The sequence below is a fragment of the Oncorhynchus clarkii genome, chromosome 15 (genome assembly GCF_045791955.1).
Source record: "Oncorhynchus clarkii lewisi isolate Uvic-CL-2024 chromosome 15, UVic_Ocla_1.0, whole genome shotgun sequence".
Classification (NCBI taxonomy): Eukaryota; Metazoa; Chordata; class Actinopteri; order Salmoniformes; family Salmonidae; genus Oncorhynchus; species Oncorhynchus clarkii.
The window spans coordinates 36,096,411-36,120,149 of NC_092161.1; the positions used below are offsets into that span (position 1 = coordinate 36,096,411).

At 42.6% G+C, this 23,739-nt stretch overlaps 1 protein-coding gene across 1 annotated transcript in view; it reads left to right on the forward strand.

The window, feature by feature from the left end:
* Window positions 1-23,739, forward strand: part of LOC139367231 (cadherin-12-like) — a 109,360-nt gene that overhangs the window by 38,142 nt on the left and 47,479 nt on the right. The window contains exons 2-5 of the mRNA XM_071105453.1: window positions 1,696-1,990; window positions 4,669-4,788; window positions 12,135-12,302; window positions 16,907-17,094. Of these exons, the coding sequence (XP_070961554.1) occupies window positions 1,696-1,990; window positions 4,669-4,788; window positions 12,135-12,302; window positions 16,907-17,094 (771 nt within the window). The remainder of the gene's footprint in view (window positions 1-1,695; window positions 1,991-4,668; window positions 4,789-12,134; window positions 12,303-16,906; window positions 17,095-23,739) is intronic.

The window sequence follows — 23,739 nt, forward strand, 5'->3', positions numbered from 1 at the left end:
TTTACTCAAACGACGCATGGTATGGGTTGGATAGTTCTTCCTTACAAAATACATTTCACTTATTTTTCAACTTTAACTGTGCAGTTATGAATCAATTTGCAGGGTCTGAAAAAAGGTCACTGGGGTTTCTGTATTGGATAAGCTGGAATGTGCATTAACTAAACTATAATACGCTATACTTACTTATTCTAAATGAATCACAATCCAGTCAGTCTCCACTTTGGGACATCAATTGATTTACTTATGAGCATTAAAAACTTCACTGTACAGCAGACTAGTACAAAAACAGGTACAATGAGAGGGAGGGGCAGGTAGATAGCTTACGTAGTAGAACATATTTAGCCATTGAAGGGCACAACTCTTAGATTATATGAGGAACAGATATGTGTATTGGGCAACACGCAAGCCTCGGCTTGCATGGATTTGGACTCCGTGCAAGTACCTGTGTGGTACCTGTGTGGTAAAAACAAATCCCTCTTGTGGGACTTATTGTTGGCTCCTGAGAACTACAGTACATCTTGCTTGAGGGAAACATGTGGTCCATGTCGGGTCACATTGGCCATCATTTCTGCGTTAACATTGTTGGTTTGATGTCCTGTGCAGGGAAAAAACACTTCCATGCCAACAGGTGTATTGCACGTGGCCAAAGAAAAGCCTTCTGACATGGTGCTACTCTGTGTCCCAAATGGAACCATATTCCGTTCATGTAGGGAATAGGGTGCCATTTGGGATGGAACCATAGCAATCGTACAAAGAGAAGCTGCACTGTGAAGTTGTGAAAGAACTGGGTCAAGCCAGTTCATATGCCCCCAGGCCTACCTGTCAGACTAAATCAGATTTTGCAGATATGGATATTTTTGTTTTTACTTAAAGGGATACTTCAGTTGTTTTGTTGTTGCAATGAGGTCCTTTATCTACTTCACCAGGCTCAGACATGCCTCTGTGTCCAGTATGAACAAAGTAAGAGGTATTGTAGTTTCGCGAACCAATGCTGATGTAACCGATGTGAAATTTCTAGCTAGTTAGCGGTGGTGCGCGCTAATAGCGTTTCAATTGGTGACGTCACTCGCTTGGAGTACTTGAAGTAGTTGTTCCCCTTGCTCTGCAAGGGCCTTGACTTTTGTGGCGCAATGGGTAACGATCCTTCGAGGGTGGCTGTTGTCGATGTGTGCAGAGGGTCCCCGGTCCGAGCCCAGGTAGGGGCGAGGTGAGGGACGGAAGCTATACTGTTACACTAACTAGCATTAGCGCAATGACTGGAAGTCTATGAGTATCTGCCAGCAAGCTATCCCTTTAAGGAAAACATGCACATGCTAAAGCAGAGCATTGAGAGCATTATTACACTTGTAATGTGAGCATAAAACCATCTTAGAGCAGACACATTTAGAAGAAAAGGTACCTGTGTGCTGGATATACCTATTGTTGGGAGTGCAGTCATGTAGATTATATGCACATCCCAAATCCCTAGAGCAGGGGCAATAAAATATGCTGCTTTGTGTATATACTGTTTGTGGTTTTAGCAGCACATATCCTACTATGTAAGGTTTTTTCATTGTATTCTGTAGGTGCGGTCAGTCCCATCGACTCACTTCATGAACTGCCTTTACTTAAAACTGTTCTCCCCCAGTGGTCTCTTTGAATCATTAGCAGTATCATTGTTTGGACTGAACCTGTCCTTTTCCTCTTGTCTTGCAGCTGCACACTGATCTGGATAAGGGCGAGAGCGAGGTGAAGTACACTCTCATGGGAGAAGGGGCCGGCTCCATTTTCACCATTGACTCAACGACCGGGGACATCCATGCCTTAAGAAGCCTTGACAGGGAGGTGAAGCCTTATTACACCCTCCGCGCGCAGGCTGTCGATATCGACACCAACAGGCCCCTGGAGCCCGAATCAGAGTTTGTAATCAAGGTCCAGGACATCAACGACAATGAGCCAAAGTTTCTAGAAGGGCCATACACAGCCAGTGTCCCTGAGATGTCACCTGTAGGTAAGAATAAATATCACCAAAGACTTTGTTGGTCCCCTGCTTCTACATCTGCATTGCTTGCTGTTTGGGGTTTTAGGCTGGGTTTCTGTATAGCACTTTCTGACATCAGCTGATGTAAAAAAGGGCTTTATAAATACATTTGATGGATTGATAGTGCACTACTTTTGACCAGAGAAAAGTAGAGCACTACGTAAGGAATAGGGTGCAATTTGGAATGCAGACATAATTTCACAAAATGCTTCAATTACCTGCAAACTTGACATAACAAAATAGATGCATTTCTCAGAATTTAAAAACTATCACATAGAGTTTTAGATTGAGACAGAGTACAAAAATATATTATAAGAAAGGGAGTGTTATAGCCACAGATCGAACAAGAGGGAAGAAAACAGATCAACAGATTTGGACTTTTCTGCAAGTGAGCCAGTTATGCCCAAAGTGCATGAGTACATTGCGGATCGAGGCTCGTCTTTATGCTCTCTACCTCAGGGAAGGGAGCTCAAGGTAATTCACTCAGATTGGCTCCTCTTCTTCTGAATAGCAATGGAGCCCTGGTGAAGAGAACAGCATATTAGATATCTCCAAACGCTGAATGGAGCAAGGTACAGTCAATGTACAAAGTAATGTTTCAAATCACCATGGTCCCTTTCAAGCTGATCTAAAACATGGCCCAGTCTTCTACTCCATGTAGGTAAACAGAGCTGGAAGGCTGTGTGTGTGTGTGTGTGTGTGTGTGTGTGTGTGTGTGTGTGTGTGTGTGTGTGTGTGTGTGTGTGTGTGTGTGTGTGTGTGTGTGTGTGTGTGTGTGTGTGTGTGTGTGTGTGTGTGTGTGGGCCTGCGGGTGGATGTGTGTGGGCCTGCGGGTGGATGTGTGTGGGCCTGCGGGTGGATGTGTGTTCCGAAACAGGGGCAGGAATGTAGGACCTGCCGGTGAAAAGACTGTTTCCTTTATATGAGGGATTGAGCAGGAGGGCTGTATGCTTTGGGAATGATGATTATTTTCAGATGATTCTGCAGAGTGTGTGTGTGTGTGTGATAAATGGTTCAATACGGCATTGATGCAGTGTGTACCTGAGAAAAATATGAATCACTTCTAATTACATTAATGAAATGTATGGAACTGATAATGCTTCCTTTGGCAAATGGGTGTGGATTCAAAAGACCAATTTGATGAGTACTGTATTTTTATTTCAAAGAACTTCAAGGACCTGGAATGAGAAAAAGTTAAAAGTGGTGTTTTAAGGGCACAAGGCGAGACCCAAATGCAGACACAGGAGGCAGATGGTTGAGCTCCGATATTTATTATGACAGAAGGGATAGGAAAAAGGCAGGTCGGGTACAGGAGAGAGTTCATAAACCAGGTCAGAGTCCAAACAGTACCAGGCGATAGGCAGGCTTGTGTCAGGACAGGCAGGGGTTCAGACAGGTGGGCTCAGAGTCAGGACAGGCAAGGGTCAAAACCAGGAGGGCAAGAAAAGAGAGACTGGGAAAGCAGGAGCTGAGAAACAAAAACGCTGGTTGACTTGACAAACAAGACGAACCGGCACAGAGAGACTGCAAACACAGGGGTAAATACTGAGGGGAAAACAAGTGACACCTGGAGGGGGTGGAGACAAGCACAAGGACAGGTGAAACAGATCAGGACGTGACAGGTGTATAGTTTGTTTAGCTATTATTGACCCATTTTAAACAATGCACTTGTATTTAAAAGCTTTATGGAACTGGAGCTGTTTATAAAAGGATTGTATCACTAAAAAGCACAAGCAAAAGCATTAATACAGTACGAGCTGATAAACCAGTACAAAGTAACTACTTATAGTAGTTAAAGTGTAAATGACCAGCATCTCAGCTCCATTATACCCGGATGCGTGGTGCAGGGCTTTGTTAGGAAGGATTAACACTCTAATCTCTCTCACCTCACCTAATGTTTTCATACAATTGTTATCATCTGCTCATAGCGCAAATCCTGTTTAATGGAGCCTTGCTAAAACCAACTAAGAGATTAACATGTGTCAATGGCCATTTGTGGATGTAGCTTCCCTTGGATGTCCTCCTAGCATACCGTACAGTACCAGCCTGTGCACATGGACTAAAAAAGACATATCTCATTTAGCCACAGTAGTGATTTCATTGAGCTTGTAGATATAATCATTTCCAATTGGATTGAATTGTAGATATACATGCTTCTGTAGAGTCAGTGGATTAATGCAATGCTGTTTTAGATTCAAGCTACAGTTATTAACTCTGTTCCTGGTACTGCAGGAAGTTTGGATGGCTTCCATCTTGTTTCCTATTCCTGCTGTGGATGGCTCTTTGTTTCCTTAATGCTTGCGATGTCTAATGAATGAGTATCTTTTGGCTAAACATCCACTTGCATAGTTCTGCAAATGTATATTTCACATAGTTAATAATTCAACGTTTCAAAATTGCACATTTATCTTCTATCGTATCCTCTTACTCTCACTTTAGCCTCTGTGGCTCTGTCCCAAATAGCTCCCTATTCCCTACATAGGGCATTACTTTTGACCTGAGGCCTGGTCAAAATTAGTGCACATTTTAGGGAATAGAATGCCATTTGTGATGCATTCATGGTGGCACAAGCCGCTAAGACGTATGGGAAAAAAACCTTACAAAATGACTCCATCTGTATGATGCAAATGTATGTGTTTGTTTCACAGGGACTTATGTGATGCAGGTGACAGCCACAGATGCAGATGACCCTACCTATGGAAACAGTGCCAGAGTGGTCTACAGCATCCTCCATGGCCAGCCATACTTCTCTGTGGATCCCAAGACTGGTAAATAAGATGGGCAACATCTGTCAAAAATTTATCTTATTTGGTACTTTTTGTCAATGTTGAATGCTGTTATGTTTATAGATCGTTTTAAATAACAAAAAGGCGGGATACCTGTCTGTCTAAACAATGACAATAGCTTACTTATGTAATGACGTGGCCCTTTCTGGGTGTAGATCGTGGCTTCCCCCTCTCTCCTACACCCAGGTTCTGTTATCTCAGGTTGTGAATTCCTGGCGGAGACTCTCTCCCCCTGGCCATGCAGAAAGAGAGAATAATGAGAGAGATCAAGTGATTTCACTTGGCCGAACTCCTAAATCCCCAAAATGGGAGAATTAAACTATATGTCCAGTTGTGAGAATGTGGGAAGGGTCCGTGGATACTTAAGGTATGGTATGATGAGTGGGTCTCATTTGGTGACCTCATGGAGGACAGAAAACACGTATAACTATATCTCTGAATGTGTACATTTCTCAATTGTGGGGTTTGCATCTAATTATTATATAAAATGAATGAGTAATGTAAAACTATTTGTACAATTATGTAATGGGACGTTAACCTTCAGAATGAGACTATTGTATTCCCTGTAAAGTTTAACTAAGTCATTGGCCCCCGTGAGTCCAGACATGACCATGCATCATGGAACCGCCCTTTTCTAGTGTTACGAATAAAACACCTTCCTGAGGAAATCCTCTTAAGACTAAGCAAACCCCCCAGCGTGAGCTGTGGTTGCAATGGTTGAGTACCAAGACTAGAAAACCATACCACGTGGCGCATTGGCTACACGGGTGGAAATGGTTAAACTCTGAGACTATCGATCCCTACAGAATAAGAGCAAATCTTAGATACTAATTACTAGTCTGCAGTTTGAAATTATGTAAACCTGGAATGCGAATACCGACAACCGCCGAAACATCTACTCTAAGAACATTGGACGCCTGACGGATCCATTACAACAGACACTGTCAGGAGCCGCCGATAGAGCTACCACCATGAGTAACCAAAGTCTCTCTGATGAACTGACTCTCCAGCAGACGGACCGACGATTCCATCAGAGAAGACACCAACGACATATGGGCATAAATATATTGATTGCAAATACTCCCGAATGAGCGAGGGTTCGTGTGCAAAGGATTAGCATTTCAATTAATATAACTTTCCACTGTGTGTAGTGATCCATTTTGTCTTTCCCGCTCCTTTATCGGTCCACACCCCCTTTTCTTGGTATACCAAGCCGTCATATCGGTTCAGCCCACTAAGGGATCTTCCCTATCATTGTTAGTAACCAATACCTGCTGTTTGTTTGCTATGCATTTCTGTGATCAGTTAGTTAGTTAGTAAATCAATTATTAAGCCAATTGGTGTATGGATGACTCATAGTTTAGCCTGGGTTCGTGCAAATAACCAACCATTTACAACGTTTGGAATGAGACTGACGTAACGTAAAGAATAATTCATTAATAAAAGACGAATTGATCAGATATTAAAATATCTGAGGAGTTGTATTCTGAAAAATATAACTTTGCAATCTGTAGATTTTCCGTGGTTCCCCGACTTCCTAGTTAATTAAAGGTGCATGATTAGTTTAATCATGTAATAATAATTACAGAGAATTTATTAGATAAAATAACAGTCTTCACCTTTAATGATACTAAAGGCACAACACTTCATAAAAGAAGAATGCCAAGTTCTGTAGCTGTGAAAGTGTAATAGGCGGGCAGATATTCTAACTTTTTAACATTAGTATGGACAAGGTGTTGTCTTCAACTTAATTACACATTATCGATCCGAATAAACAAATGAGCGAAATATCTTGATTTGATTACAGGGCAATGGATTAGAAACAGTGACACTCTATAACTTCCATTTCTTTACTGTGGACTGATAAGGTTCTCTATCATTGTTTTTCCTGCTTTTGCAAAGAAGTATAGCAATCAATAATAGCGCCTACAAATTACTTTTCACATACCTCAATACTAGGAAATTGGGATTAGGCCAGTTAGTGTATGGCAGCAGTTAAATTCTGTAGCTAGTATAGTCATATAATTAAATGTGTGCAGTGCTCACAGCTTTGTCCTCTGTAAAAGTGTAAATTTAAACTAGAAAAGGGCATTTCCTGAAGAAAATGTGTGTGCTTGCTTGTCTTGAAGGAATTATGGTGTGCAATAGTAGTGGTAGTGACTGCAAACATAATGGTAGTGGGTCTAGATCTATGCCAGTGTCAAGGGATCAGCACCTCTTTGACCCTGCCCATCTTGCGTGTCCAGGAGCCAACTGGGGCCAGCGAGCATCAGTCTTATAATAGACAGCTAACTGTCAAGAACCCTACAACACTCTAACCCATATGTATTTGCTGTGGTCTACTGTTCGATACAGTATCTACTTCTATTAATGTGTCAAAGTCAAATTGTCTGTGTTATAATTTAGATGTGTATTATGTATTTTAATCTGAAAGCAATTGAAATAAAACATGTGTGTATGTCACTGGAGAAAAACAGTATCCTCAAGATTCTTGGTTGAACTATCTGTTAGTTTTTGAATCTCCCGCTTTTAACGCCCCTTCTCCAAAATAGCAGATTTAATCAGCACACTGATGTGGTCCACATTCATATTGGTTTCATAAACTGAAACGACCGGGAGCCGGGTCAAGTCTTTTAAAGAATGGCACTTGTGCTTCTTCCAATACTTTTCTCTGGAGTGCTCTCTTTCTCAAAAGCTCTCAACAACAAGGAACGTATGTATGTAATAAAATACTTGTAAAAAATTCTCAAGAAAAATACATCGCTATTACTGGTCTTAGACTTTTCGCTTTAAAATAGCTGCATCCCAGTCAGAGAGTTTTGGTGAGGGGCATTATAAACAGTGAGAGTTTCATAGCAGCAAGGTTTGGAGTGATGGGATGCAGCCGGGTTCATTAAAAGTTTGTTTTTTTTGTGAAAATGTTTACTTTACTTTAGCAGTCAAAGGTTAAACACAGCTGAGCTGCAGCTGTTTTCCGTCCTCCCTCCTCCGTCCTTTCGATTCCTCTCAGCCCTCAGTTGGAACAGGATGGAAACCGATTATTATTAGTCATTTTTTGTCTTCTGAGTGAACATAGACATATTTCTGCTCTCGGTTTCACATGGCCATATTCTTATCCCCTGATATTGTTAGTCATTGTTTGTCTTCTGAGTGAACATAGACATATTTCTGCTCTCGGTTTCACATGGCCATATTCTTATCCCCTGATATTGTTAGTCATTGTTTGTCTTCTGAGTGAACCTAGACATATTTCTGCTCTCGGTTTCACATGGTCATATTCTCATCCCGATATTGGAAATCCTTAGGGCCTGCAGCGAAACTCAATCAGATAAGTGGTTATGTGGTGTGAAAGTCTGTTTTTGTGTGTGTGTCTATCGCCGTGGTTGCCGAGGAAGTTAGCTGGAGTGTGAAGAGAGACGGTGTCCCTGCAATCCCATGAGCCACTTCAGAATGTTAATGCAGGCATTATGGTGGGGAACTGGCGGGCTGAAGGGTTCATGGTTTACTACCAGCTCTCTCAAACTCCTGATCAACAGCAAATACTGACACTCTCCTCTTTTTTCTCCTCATATGCCACTTGGCTTTTTATATCTGAGCTCTGAGCAAATGATGCAATGGGTTATAAAAAAAATGTCCAGGTCAAGCTGTTGACCCTGTTAGATTGAAGGAGATCCTTTGTATGACACCCATGTCATGAAGACTGCTCTTCCCTCCAGAGTCCATTGCTCCAAAGGACCATGGGACGTCTCATTGGCCTTCATACCATGATGCATTTGGCTGATCCAGAGCGGTAGACCCTTAAATGCTTTCAGCAAGTACATCAAATAATAACAAGTATGTTGGATTTCAGTAGTTGGTGCTTTCAGCAAGCACACCTAAAAATCATTCCAGTAACTGTATTCTGCACGTAGAACGAAAAAGATACTATACCATGGATAAAATGCAATAGATGGTATTTTTTACACTGATACAACATAGAGCAGATTATATTTTATGCTCAAATAGAGATTACCATTGAAAAAGTTAGAACCTTTAGCACAATGTCCACAATGGTAACACAGTTCAAAATGGGCAAAAGAAAGAAGAGCGGGGGGGGAGGGATGGATGGATCACGTTAACCATTTCCAATGTGATATCACAGGGAGAAAGGGAATAAGGAGAATCACAGATCATGCCTTTCCGCCCTGGAGAGTATACAAAACACACACTGCGACTGTATTTCCAACCTGATGGCGAAAAAACTGTTAAAACAAATGTTTGCCATGCTGAACCTGCCTCTACAGCCAAACAAACAAGAAGGAGAGAGGGAAAAGAAAAGAGGGGGAAGGAATCACATGCCTAAATCCCCATATACTTCACAGCATCCTCCCTCCCTGGTAGAGCGTGAATCCCCTAAACATGATAAGATTGTCAAAAAACATCATCCTTTGACTGTTGCACACGCAGAACACAGGAGCTTATGTTCAAATGTGACGTCTGTCCTTTTCATGTGACTGATGGGGGAATACGAGAAAAGTAAACATACATCTTGCCCCCTTTACATATCTTCTATCACTCCGACATCTTCCAACCTGACCTGGCCATTACTCTGCTGTATATTTGCTCTGATCTCATGGTCCCTCAAAGCCTCACTAAGTTCAGTATTGAATGTCAAGTGTCTCCAGTATTTCTATCTCATCAGAGTGCGAATTACACCATGACATTTGGGGGGGGGGGTTCTATTGAGTGCATGAACTTACGTAATTTGAAAGATAAAAATTAATTACCTTTTAATGTGTCATGATCACGACCAGTCATATATTTTAATCTGATAGCCAAACAAATCACTTCACAAATTAGGCTACCTGTGCATGTTCGTCCACTCCAAAATGATTCCATCAAATAAACTGCATGTACACTCGCTCCATTTGATGAATGGAAATAGACATCTGTTTATAAAACACCATAAAATGTGCATAATGACATTCAGTGATTGCCATTGATAAGGCCTACATTCATTGATGTTGTTGATTGTTGACGAATTTACCTTTTTTGTAGACTGAAAAGTCGGCACACCTGAAATGGGTCTGAATCTGTCCTGGAAAAAACAGGATGGTCACTCTAACACACATGGTGAACTTACTAGACCAGGCTACAATGTGTATTACCATGAACTTCAAATAGGCCTACCAATAGCCAGTGATGTAGTGGTAAAAAAATAGGTGGGTAAACACCTATTGCATGTTAAAGTGAAAAAAGTCATACTCCCTGTACTTGTAATGTATTTTTCTAAAAAGGGTGGGTTAACAGCGTTTACTTACATTTACCCTCCACTAGGCCTACACCACTGCCGGTAGCCTACCCTCTCAACCGAGACAATTTTTCACACATGAACACACGGAGAACAGGTAGCCTACATTCAATATAATACAGAACATGAGTTGAATCAAAACATGTTTCACACCCTAGTTCATGAGTTGTCCATATTCACAAGTTAATGCTTGGTGTCTTCACAGATCATGTGACATAAAACACTACCTTTCTTTCCTTACAGTAATGACGTTTACGACAGTGTTATTTGTAATTATTAAGCATTTAACAATTTAATTTGAATATTTAACTTAAATCCGGTATGAACCATGCATCTTTGAGATCTTGGAAAATGCACTGTAAGTGTAACTATGCCTATGTAAAAAATGTCGCTGTGAAAACAGTTCTCATGGGCACACAAATAATGTAGGCCTATGCCATTGCAAAATTGAATGCTTCTAACCGAAAGTTACCCACTTTTAACAGAAAGAGTCACCTTATAGTCAGTCTATCACAGTGCCATCTCTTATGTCACCAAAGCCCCATACACCACCTACCACTGCGACCTGTATGCTCTCGTTGTCTAGCCCTTGCTACATATTTGTCGCCAGACCCACTGGCTCCAGGTCATTCACAAGTCTTTGCTAGGTAAAGCCCCACCTTATCTCAGCTTACTGGTTACCATAGCAGCACCCACACGCAGCACACGCTCCAGCATATATATTTCACTGGTCACCCCCAAAGCCAATTCCTAATTCGTCTGCCTTTCCTTCCAGTTCTCTGCTGCCAATAACTGGAACGAATTGCAAAAATCACTGAAGTTGGAGACTTATATCTCCCTCAATAACTTTAAACATCAGCTATCCGAGCAGCTAACCGATCGCTGCAGCTGTACACAGCCCATCTCTAAATTGCCCATCCAATCTATCTACCTCATCCCCATATTGTTTTTATTTACTTTTTTGCTCTTTTGCACACCAGTATCTCTACTTGCACATCATCATCTGCAAATCTATCACTCCAGTGTTAATTTGCTAAATTGTAATTACTTCGCCACAATGGCCTATTTATTGCCTTACCTCTTGGCCAGGTCGCAGTTGTAAATGAGAACTTGTTCTCAACTGGCCTACCTGGTTAAATACAGGTGAAATAAAAAATATTAATAAATAAAAAAAACTGTTATTAACATATAGCCTACTTGTTGGATGGATTGGATGTGCATTGGTGTCTAGCTGTAGGTTATCCAGGAAAGAAAACAAATATTGATAGAAAATAATAGAGCAGATTAAACTACTTCTGGCCACGGGTGGCATGGAGAACACCTGAAAAACAAAGCAATTAGTGCTCTAAACAGCTGACTGACAAAAGCAAACAATAATTAATCAACAGATAAATCGAATGCATTGGAATAAAGGCATAAGCTATTTTTTATCAAGGATGCATGGCAAACAAATTACGGAAATTAGGAAGTACAAAGGAAAATCTATGCATAAAGGAGCTCAACTGAGGCCAAAATTCAGCACCTCTGTGTGGATAGCGCCGCCACATAGAAATAAATAGTTGAACCATGACAGAGAGGTGGGGGTGTTTGCTATATTTTAATATTTACCACTGTAAAACATATTTCCCACTATATTTTAAGAAAACAGAGAATGGTTAAAATAGCAATATTTAGAATCACCCCCTCTCCCCCAAAGATTGACTTTTGATTAATTTAGGGAGCTAACCTCTCATCCAAGGGAACTGAGCACCACCTGGCTCCCCCTTAATTCACAACTTGACTTCAGGTACAATAATGCACCTTTAAGTGAAGCCTCTTTCTAAGGGGGGTGCTACTACCCAGGTCATTTGTACATTTCAACCCTATGGCAGAAAAAGGGGGCATCGAGCAGCAGCGACTTAACACTCAACTTGTCCCATCTCTATTATCATGTCTCCACCTATCCCCTACTTGGACTGCACAGCTTATGTGACATACAAGTAAAATGCCTAGATATTAGCCGTTTTGACATGTTCTAATGATACCATGTTGTCGTTAGGTATAATAAGGACGGCCTTGCCGAACATGGACCGCGAGGTGAAGGAGCAGTACCAGGTGCTTATCCAGGCCAAGGATATGGGAGGTCAGCTGGGAGGTCTGGCCGGGACCACCACCATCAACATCACCCTCAGCGATGTCAACGACAACCCACCAAGGTTCTCCAAAAGTAAGAGAGAAAGAGGAAGAGATTCAAATAGGGGCCTGTTTGCACACACCACTCGAGGGAAGGAGGGAGTTGTTATTCTGTTGGTGTTGGTGTGTACGAAGTTTGCTTTACATTTTTACATTTCGGTTTCATATTCATAATATCGGTTTTAATATTGCCATTTCATATCATGATTGAATAATTGATTATAATACTGATGCCCAAAGGACGTCTATGTTCTTTATATTGTTTCACTATATATTATTTATTTTATAGCTTAGTACCTTGCCACATACATATAAACATACTTAGAAATGTACCTTCCATTAATTAGTTATTCATTATTTAAAGGGAAATTATCTATTTTCAGTTGCAGTGTTATTTAACTCAAGACAGAGTCAGCATGGGAGCTGATGCCTGTAATAACATTTCTGGAATTAAGTATTTACTTTAAGATTCCAAACAAGTCATTTAAATTAAATAGTTAATCAGTGCACAAGTAAGAAACTGGAGGCAGGCCAAACATGCGGATTGTGTTATTGTGGAAGATTTTGTATTTTATTCATTTATTGATCCATGAAAATCTAAAGTCTGCATGTTTGAACAACATGGATCAATTCAACAAGTTTAAAAATGCATATTTATGAATAAAGCCTACATACATACATACATACATACAGTTGAAGTCAGAAGTTTGCATACACCTAAGCCAAATACATTTAAACTCAGTTTTTCACAATTCCTGACATTTAATCCTAGTAACAATTCCCTATCTAAGGTCAGTTAGGATCAACACTTTCTTTTAACATGAAATGTCAGAATAATAGTGCAGGGAATGATTTATTTTAGCTTTTATTTCTTTCATCCCATTCCCAGTGGGTCAGAAGTTTACATACACTCAATTAGTATTTGGTAGCATTGCCTTTAAATCGTTTAACATGGGTCAAAGGTTTCAGGTAGCCTTCCACACGCTTCCCACAATAAGTTGGGTGAATGTTGGCCCATTCCTCCTGACAGAGCTGGTGTAACTGAGTCAGGAATGTAAGGCCTCCTTGCTCGCACAAGCTTTTTCAGTTCTGCCCACACATTTTCTATGGAATTGAGGTCAGGACTTTGTGATGGCTTCTCCAATACCTTGACTTTGTTGTCCTTAAGCAATTTTTCCAGAACTTTGGAAGAATGCTTGGAGTCATTGTCCATTTGGAAGACCCATTTGCGACCAAGCTTTAACTTCCTGACTGATGTCTTGAGATGTTGCTTCAATATATCCACATAATGTTCCTGCCTCATGATGCCATTTATTTTGTGTGTGCACCAGTCCCTTCTGCAGCAAAGCACCACCACAACATGATGCTGCCACTCCCGTGCTTCACGGTTGGGATGGTGTTATTTGGCTTGCAAGCCTTCCCCCTTTTTCCTCTAAACATAATGATGGTCATTATGGCCAAACAGTTCTATTTTTGTTTCATCAGACAAGAGGACATTTCTCCAAAAAGTACGATCTTTGTCCCCATGTGGCCATAATGACCATCACAAAGCCCTGACCTCAATCCTATAGAAAATTTGTGGGCGAGCAAGTAGGCCTACAAACCTGAGTCCGTTACACTAGCTCTGTCAGGAGTAATGTGCCAAAATTCACCAAACTTATTGTGGGAAGCTTGTGGAAGGCTACCTGAAATGTTTGACCCATGTTAAACAATTTAAAGGCAATACTACCATATACTAATTGAGTGTATGTAAACTTCTGACCCACTGGGATGTGATGAAAGAAATTAAAGCTGAAATAAATCATTCTCTCTACGATTATTCTGACATTTAAATTCTTAAAATAAAGTGGTGATCCTAACTGACCTAAGACAGGGAATTGTTACTAGGATTAAATGTCAGGAATTGTGAAAAACTGAGTTTAAATGTATTTGGCTAAGGTGTATGTAAACTTCCGACTTCAACTGCATCTGTCTATAAGGCCATGAGGTCGAAGGAATTATCCGTAGAGTTCCGGGACAGGATTTTGTCGATACACATATCTGTGGAACGATACCAAAACAATTCTGCAGCATTGAAGGTTCCCAACAACACGGTGGTCTCCATCATTCTTAAATGGAAGAAGTTTGGAACCACCACGACTCTTCCTAGTGCTGGCCGCAGAGCTAAACTGAGCAATCGGGGGAGAAGGACCTTCATCAGGGAGGTGACCAAGAACTCAATGGTCACTCTGACAGAGCTCCCGATTTCCTCTGTGGAGATGGGAGAACCTTTCAGATTACAACCATCTCTACAGCACTCCACTGATCAGGCATACATGGTAATGTGGCCAGACGGAAGTCTGTTTGGATTTTAAAAGGCATATGACAGCCCACTCGGGGGAATTTCATCTAAAGGACGGGAGGAAACCTGGCACAATCACTTTGGTGAAGCATGGTGGGTGCTGCATCATGCTGTGGGGATGTTTTTCAGCAGCAGGGACTGGGAGACTAGTCAGGATCGAGGGAAAGATGAACAGGGCAAAGTACAGAGAGATCCTTGATGACCTGCTCCAGAGCGCTCAGACTGGGGTGAAGGCTCACCTTGCAAAAGGACAACAACCCTAAGAACATGACCAAGACAATGCAGGAGTGGCTTCGGGACAAGTCTCTGAATGTTCTTGAGCGTCCCAGCCAGAGCCCAGACTTCAACCTGATCGAACATCTCTGGAGAGACCTGAAATTAGCTACAGCGCTCCCCATCCAACCTGACAGAGCATGAGAGGATCTGCAGATAAGAATGGGAGAAATCCCCCAAATACAGGTGTGCCAAGCTTTTAGCGTCTTACCCAAGAATACTCAAGGCTGTAATCCCTTCCAAAAGTTCTTCAAGAAAGTACTAAGTAAAGGGTCTGAATACTTTCTAAATAAACAGATTTTGCTTTGTCATTATGGGGTATTGTGTGTAAATTGATAATCAAAAACAATACAATGCCCAAAAAATGTAATTAAACGGAAAGTGGTGTGTGCTTATGCATTCACCCCCTTTGCTTTGACGCTCCTAAATAAGATCTGGTGCAACAAATTACCTTCAGAAGTCACATAATTAGTTACATAAAGTCCACCTGTGCAATCTAAGTGTCACATGATCTGTCAATGGTCTCAGTATATATACCCCTGTTCTGAAAGGCCCCAGAGTCTGTAACACCACTAAGCAAGGGGCACCATCATGCAAGCGGCACCATGAAGACCAAGGAGCTCTCCAAACAGGTCAGGTACAAAGTTGTGAAGTACAGATTAGGCTTGGGTTATAAATAAATATCAGAAACTTTGAACATTCCACGGAGCACAAATCCATTTTTTTTATGTAAGAATATGGAACCACAACAAACCTGCCAAGAGAGGGCCGCCCATTACAAACTCACAGACCAGAAAAGGAGGGCATTAATCAGAGAGGCAACAAAGAGACCAAAGATAACCCTGAAAGAGCTACAAAGCTCCATAGCAGAGACTGAGTTTCTGTCCATAGGTCCACTTTATAAAGCCATTTACTCCACCGAGCTGGGCTTTACGGAAGAGTGGCCAGAAAAATAAGCAAACATGTTTGGTGTTTGCCAAAAGGCATATGGAAGAATGTACTCTGGTCAGGTGAGACTAAAATTGAGCTTTTTGGCCATCAAGGAAAACGCTATGTCTGGAGCAAACCCAACACCCCTCATCACCCCGAGAACAGCATCCCCCACAGTGAAGCATGGTGATGGCAGCATCATGCTGTGGGGATGCTTTTCATCGACAGGGACTGGGAAACTTGTCAGAATTGAAGGAATGATGAATGACATTCTTGAGGGAAACCTGTTTCAGTCTTCAAGAGATTAAAGACTTGGACGGAGGTTCAACTTCCAGCAGGACAATGACCCTAAGCATTCTGCTGAAGCAAAGCTCGAGTGGTTTAACCTCTCTGGTGCAGGTGTTCCGCTAGCGAACCACCTCGACAACATCCGGTGAAATTGCAGAACGCCAAATTCAAAACAGAGAAATAGTAAAAATTAACATTCATAAAAATACAAGTGTTATACATTGGCTTAAAGATTAACTTCTTGTTAATCCAACCGCTCTGTCAGATTTCAAGAAGGCTTTACGGTGAAAGCCATACCATGCGATTATCTGAAAAATGTCAAGGGGGTGAATACTTTCGCAAGCCACTGTATATTTTTAAGTCAAGGGATCTGAATATTTTCCGAATGCACTGTATCTTTCACTCTAGTATCCCTGCACATTCTGAATATGATGTTGGAACTTACCCTGTATATAGCTTCTTACTTTCTCGTGTTCTTATTTCTACTTGTGTGTTTTTATATTTGACACTGCTGCTGTCTGTCGTTCTACTCTCTTTATCTTTCTCACTCTCTCTCTCTAGCGCTCTCTCTCTAAGGTACCTCTCTCTCTCTATCTACGGTACCTCTCTTTCTAAATTTCTCTATCTTTGTCTCTCTCTCCCTTGCTGCTTTACACAAATAATGACAATGCCAATTAGCATATGCAGTTGCCCTGTTGCTCACTTCCAAACCATTTCGGGACACACTGAAAAAAAGCCCAATACAATGCCAGAAGTTGAAAATGAACTAGACTAGATTAATCTATTTATTTGTTTTTGTCTGTAAGGTTTCTTTCACCTGAGAGTCCCCGAGTCCTCTGCAGTGGGTTTTGCTGTGGGAAGGATAAAAGCTCATGACTTGGACATCGGGAAGAACGCAGAAGTAGAGTACAACGTCGTACCGGGGGACGGCGACAACATGTTTGGCATCCTCACCAGTGAACACAATCAGGAAGGAATCATTATTCTCAAAAGGGTAAGCGTCTTCATCGGTCACGTGGTATCTGGATGCACTTTATATTGGAGTACGGGCTCTCACAGTAGTTAAGGCTGGAACGGAATGATTGGAACAATGTCATACACACAATTGTTGTCACGTTCGTCGTAGTGAGAAGACCAAGGCGCAGCGTGATGTGAATACATTATACTTTTAATAAAGATAGACACTAAACAAACTATACTAAATAACAAAACGAACGTGAAGCTATCATACAAAGTGCAGACACAGGCAACTAAATATAGACAATAACCCACGAAATACCCAAAGAAGATGGCTGCCTAAATATGGTTCCCAATCAGAGACAACGATAAACACCTGCATCTAATTGTGAACCCGTCTAGGCAACCATAGACATATATAAACACCTAGATGGTAACAACCCCATAAACCTACAAAAACCCCTAGACAGTACAAAAACACATACATCACCCATGTCACACCCTGACCTAACCAAAACAATAAAGAAAACAAAGAATACTCAGGTCAGTACCCCCCCAGAAAAGTGCGGACTCCGACTGTGAAACCTAATCTAAAGGGGAGGGCGTGACAGTGGGCCTTTTTCACGGCGGCGGCTGGGGTGCAGGACGTGGACCCCGCTCTACCTCAGTCTTGGCACACTTAGGTGGCGCCTCTGGAGCGGGGACCCTCTCAGTGGGCCCTGGACTGAAGATCATCGTAGAGGGCGTCACCGGACTGAGGAGCGGCTCTGGCAGCTCCTGACAGGAGGGAGATTCCAGCATCGCCGGCGTGACAGGTGGCATCGGCAGCTCCTGGCTGGCTGACGGCTCTGGTGGCTCCTGGCTGGCTGACGGCTCTGGCTGGCTGACTGCTCTGGTGGCTCCTGGCTGGCTGACAGCTCTGGCGGCTCCAGACATGAGGGAGACTCTGGCGGATCCGGACTGCGACCCGTCGTGGTAGACTCCGGACTGCGACCCGTCGTGGTAGGTTCCGGACTGCGACCCGTCGTGGTAGGTTCCGGACTGCGGCCCGTCGTGGGAGGTTCCGGTCTGCGGCCCGTCGTGGGAGGTTCCGGTCTGCGGCCCGTCGTGGGAGGTTCCGGTCTGCGGCCCGTCGTGGGAGGTTCCGGTCTGCGGCCCGTCGTGGGAGGTTCCGGTCTGCGGCCCGTCGTGGGAGGTTCCGGTCTGCGGCCCGTCGTGGGAGGTTCCGGTCTGCGGCCCGTCCTGGGAGGTTCAGGTCTGCGGCCCGTCGTGGGAGGATCCGGTCTGCGGCCCGTCATAGGAGGTTCCGGTTTGCGGCCCGTCGTAGGAGGTTCCGCTCTGCGGCCCGTCGTAGGATGCTCTGGACAGGGTACTGTTGCCGGGCGCTCTGGACTGGGTACTGTTGCCGGACGCTCTGGACTGCCGAGGCGCACTATAGGCCTGGTGCGTGGTGCCGGCACTGGTGGTACTGGGCCGAGGACACGCACCTCAGGGCAAGTGCGGGGAGGAGGAACAGGGCGTACTGGACCCTGGAGGCGCACTGATGGCCTGGTGCGTGGTGTTGGCACTGGTGGTACTGGGCTGGGGACACGCACCTCAGGGCGAGTGCGGGGAGCAGACACAGGATGTACTGGGCTGTGGAGGCGTACTGGAGGTCTGGAGTGTAAAGCTGACATAACCCGTCCTGGCAGGATGCTCATTCTAGCCTGACCAATGCGAGGAGCTGGAATATAGCGCACCGGGCTAGAAATGCGCACAGGAGACACAGTGCGCATCTCTGCATAACACTGTGCCTGACCAGTTACACGCTCCCCACGGTAAGCACGAGGAGTTGGCTCAGGTCTCCTACCTGACTTAGCCAATGTCCTCCTGTTCCACCCCCAAAACATTTCTTGGGGCTGCCTCTCGGGCTTCCGTGCTAGCCGTGTACCCTTATATCTTCGCCGTTCCTCCATTCTCCTGCATCCCTCCTCGCACTGTTCCAAAGAATCCCATGCAGGCTCTGGCACTCTCCCTGGATCGACCGACCAACTCTCAATCTCCTCCCAGGTTGTTACCCATTCGTCCTTCTCCCGGGTCCATTTCTCCATTTAGCGCTGTTCCTCTCAATCACGTTGCTTGGTCCTTTTATGGTGGGTTACTCTGTCACGTTCGTCGTAGTGAGAAGACCAAGGCGCAGCGTGATGTGAATACATTATACTTTTAATAAAGATAGACACTAAACAAACTATACTAAATAACAAAATTAACGTGAAGCTATCATACAAAAGTGCAGACACAAGCAATTAGACATAGACAATAACCCACGAAATACCCAAAGAAGATGGCTGCCTAAATATGGTTCCCAATCAGAGACAACGATAAACACCTGCCTCTAATTGAGAAACAATCTAGGCAACCATAGACATATATAAACACCTAGATGGTAAACAACCCCATAAACCTACAAAAACCCATAGACAGTACAAAAACACATACATCACCCATGTCACACCCTGACCTAACCAAAACAATCAAGAAAACAAAGAATACTCAGGTCAAGGCGTGACAATTGTCCATATTGATATCGTACCATTCATTCCATTTCAGCTATTATTATGAGTTGTCCTCCCCTCACCAGCCTCCACTGCTTCAGTTGCATAAGCTTTTTAGTATCAGGCCTCTATGGCATGGGTCTCCAACCCTGTTCGTGGAGAGCTATCCTATAGGTTTTCGCTCCAACCCCAGTTGTAACTAACCTGGTTAAGTATATCAATCTGCTAATTATTAGAATCAAATGGGCTAGATAAGGGTCAGAGTGAAAACCTACAGGACGATAGATCTCCAGGAAGAGGGTTGGAGAGCCCTGCTCTAGGGGATTGGCTATACAGTCTACCCACATAATGCCTTTATTAGGACATTGTTAAGGACAATATCATGGATTAATGGTCCCATATGTTTTCATGAGGTCAGCAATACTGCTGACTAGTCATTTCAAGCTTTGTAGAAATGGTACCAGGTGTTTGGCTAAGATGTTCATATAGTACTATTATTGTAAAGTTGTTTTGTCGTTGCTGTGAATTAAATCTAAAACGTGTATATATATATATATACTGCTGACTAGTAATTTCAAGCTTTGTAGAAATGGTACCAGGTGTTTGGCTAAGATGTTCATATAGTACTATTATTGTAAAGTTGTTTTGTCGTTGCTGTGAATTAAATCTAAAACGTATATATATATGCCCATTAGTCTGTATTGGTAAATGGAACCTATATGACTAGCTTAAAAAAAAAAGAAATTACAGACTAATGTGTAGCATGTTCTGTCTGAAATGGCACCCTAATCCTTATATATTACACACATTTTAACCAGAGCCCTATGGGCCCTGATTAAAAATAGTGTATTCTGTTGGGGATATGGTGCCATTAGGGAAACAGACTCACAGATTCATTTCTATAGTATTTGCTGGTAGTTTATTGCTGTGGTGTTGTTCATTACTGTACGGACAGTTGCTCTGAGATTAAATCTTAAGTGCCACTGCTATAAATATTCTCAACCTGCCATGGAAAGATTCATGTAAAATGTCATATGGTCACTTTGCAAAATGAATAAATATGCTCAAGGCATGTTGACCTGCCAGAATAGGCAAATGCCTTTTGGATACTGAACCTACTTTTGTACACATTTTGTACACATTGACTAGGCTTATATTAGCCCCCGTCAAAACAAACAAGAACTTGCTTAGAGCCATCCATTTCTGCACATGTTCCCACTTCCAACTTACACTGACTCACATGCATTCCCTACGCACAGTACTCTTGAGTTCCCCTCTGGCAAGTTTTAGGTGGTGGTGTTTGAGGCAGTTAAAACCCCAGTAGTGATTTTAAATGCTATTTGTTGGCAGCGCGGTGAGTGGTATAACACGGGAAACAGAGTAAAACTGCCAGAGAAAAGATAACTTTGCATAATACAACGCCGACATGTTTGAGGATATCTTCAAAATGCAAAGGAGAAAAAGATGAATGTCAGAAGTAGACATTGGCTGAGTTCCAAATGTCACTCTATTCCGTACACATCGCACTACTTTTAAGCAGAGCCCTATGGGGAGTAGGGTGTCACATCGGGATGCATCCATTACTTTTCAAGATAGTCTCGGCTGTTGGATATTAATGGCTCAGATAGATTATTTAGGTTTTTCCTGGAAAGATGGTTTCCCTCCCTTGATTAAAAAAGATGTATGATGCATGAATGAGCGAAAGAGAGAATAATTACATAAATCTTCTACCTTTGTGTCAGAGTTAAATATAACAAGATTCGTCAACGCCACCCAACCAGGTGCTTTCAAGAACTAAAATGTGCAGTTGCTCCATTATCAGGCAAAGCTCTTATGTGAGCACTGTGCATTTTCACAGAAGCTCTCCTGTTGTAGTATTTCAGAGGCATTTCCCTTGTAGCACAATAGTGGTTGTTTATGTATAAATGTGAAAATGCACCTTTTGAGGCCAATAGTTTGAAGGACAATATATCCAAAAAGTTCTGTTCAAAACTTATTAGTGGGGAAAATACAGATTTTTGAATCAAGTTCAAAAGCATAAAAGTAGCTAAACCGGTGCAGACATGACAAAATGGTATCATTAATTGGTTCTTCTGTTCTGTTTCTGTGCCTTTCAGGGGATGTATGAAAAAGTGACTGAATATGATACTTTGGGGAATCACACACTCTTCAATTGTTTCTCTGGTTGGAGAAAAAAAAATGTCCATCCTCCCACATATACAAATGCATATGAATATACTCCGTTTATCCTTAGAACTATGCAGGAAAATATGGTTGTAGAGAATACATATGTGGATTCTGTGCCATGTGTGCTTGGCTGCGCTTATGCTTGTGTGCTTGTATAAGCACACACAAACGTACATACATACATATGATCTGCTTCCGAGTGGATCATAGCTATAGATCATCAAATCTGACCTTCTCCAGTTGTGAACAATGGATTAGAAAAGAAGACAGGCCCAGATTATGATTATGATGTAAATGAGGACATTTATTTGTTTACATCGTAAATACTGCAGATGGATGGGCCAGGGATGCCTTTCAATCCTTTCGCTCCTTTATTGTTTTTTCCCTCCTGTGTTTGATATGGTGCCATCACAACAATGGAACAGTGTGATGTATTCCCCTCGCTGGGAGGTGACTGCACAAAGCCTTTGTCCATGGGGAAGATCGTTGAGCCACTCACACTGGATCCCCCCACAGCGTAGTTTTCTAAACAACATGTTCTTCGACCCATGTCTAGGACGCAGTGGGGTATGAGTAGATGGGTGTGAAAAGGGGAAAGATAGGAGGTTGGAGATGGAGTCATTATGAGTTCTTGACCGTGTTCTCAGAATGCTGAGCCGCCTACAGACAGCCTTAGAATGGATCGCTGCCCGTCTCTAGAGTGGTGTGTGCAAACAGGCCCCTATTTGAATCTCTTGCTCTCTCTCTGTCTTTCTCTCTATCTACTCCCTCTCTCTATCTTGATCTCTGTGCTCTCTCCTCGCCCCTGCATTGAGCATCAGTGGTGAGAGGAGGAGAGGGCAGGGGGAAGCAGCAGCAGCTCTGCACAGTTTGGCAGACCCCTACTCAGGCATGGTAATGGCTTCAGGGGATAATCATCTGGTGCCTAGTCTGCCCATACAGAAACATGCAGAGCGAGGCTTGGAGGGTGGGGACGTACACATTGGGGGTTAGTCATCCCCTTTGCAGAAGAAAAGATTACCAGAGACAATAGACAGAGGTCACTGTAGAGGAATCCTCAGTCCTACCAAGGGAGGCATGCACATTCACATGCTGAGAGAAACACACACGCGCCTGAATATGCATGAGCACAATCACACACATCCTGTGACACACGCACGCACAAGCACACACACATACAAACAAAGTTACACACTTGCCCAAACTGAGAATGAACAACAGAGGGAGATAACTAATTGCCCATGCAGTAGATCCGGGCTTGTGCTTGTAAGAGGATTTTAGTCAGAAAAAACGTGTTTGTGGTGGATTTGTCTGCTTATTCACTTCCTCTAAAAGATTCCTTTAAAAAAATGACTGGGCTGCTGATATGTAGTAAGCCTAAAGTAATGATATTGTTTAGTGGCAAAATGTTTGTCATAACCCTTGTTGGCTCCTGTCCAGGGGATCATTTAAATACTGTACAGGATTAATTTTGTCTCTCATTTAGAAAGACTTTATCCCGCATGCCAACCAGACGTAGAGCATGATGAGACGAATACCAAGCTAGTAAAATTCAATGAAAATAAATGTGTGATATACTGTACAGTGGCTTTCGACAGTATTCACCCCCTTGGCATTTTTCCTATTTTGTTGCCTTACAACCTGGAATTAAAATAGATGTTTGGGTGGTTTGTATTATTTGATTTACACAACGTTCCTACTACTTTGAATATTCAAAATATTTTTTATTGTGAAACAAATAAGAAATAAGAAAGAAAAACTGAACTTGAGTGTGAATAACTATTCACCCCCCAAAGTCAATACTTTGTAGAGCCACCTTTTGCATGAATTACAGCTGCAAGTCTCTTGGGGTATGTCACTATAAGCTTGGCACATCTAGCCACTGGGATTTTTTCCCATTCTACAAGGCAAAACTTCTCCAGCTCCTTCAAGTTGGATGGGTTCCGCTGTTGTACAACAAT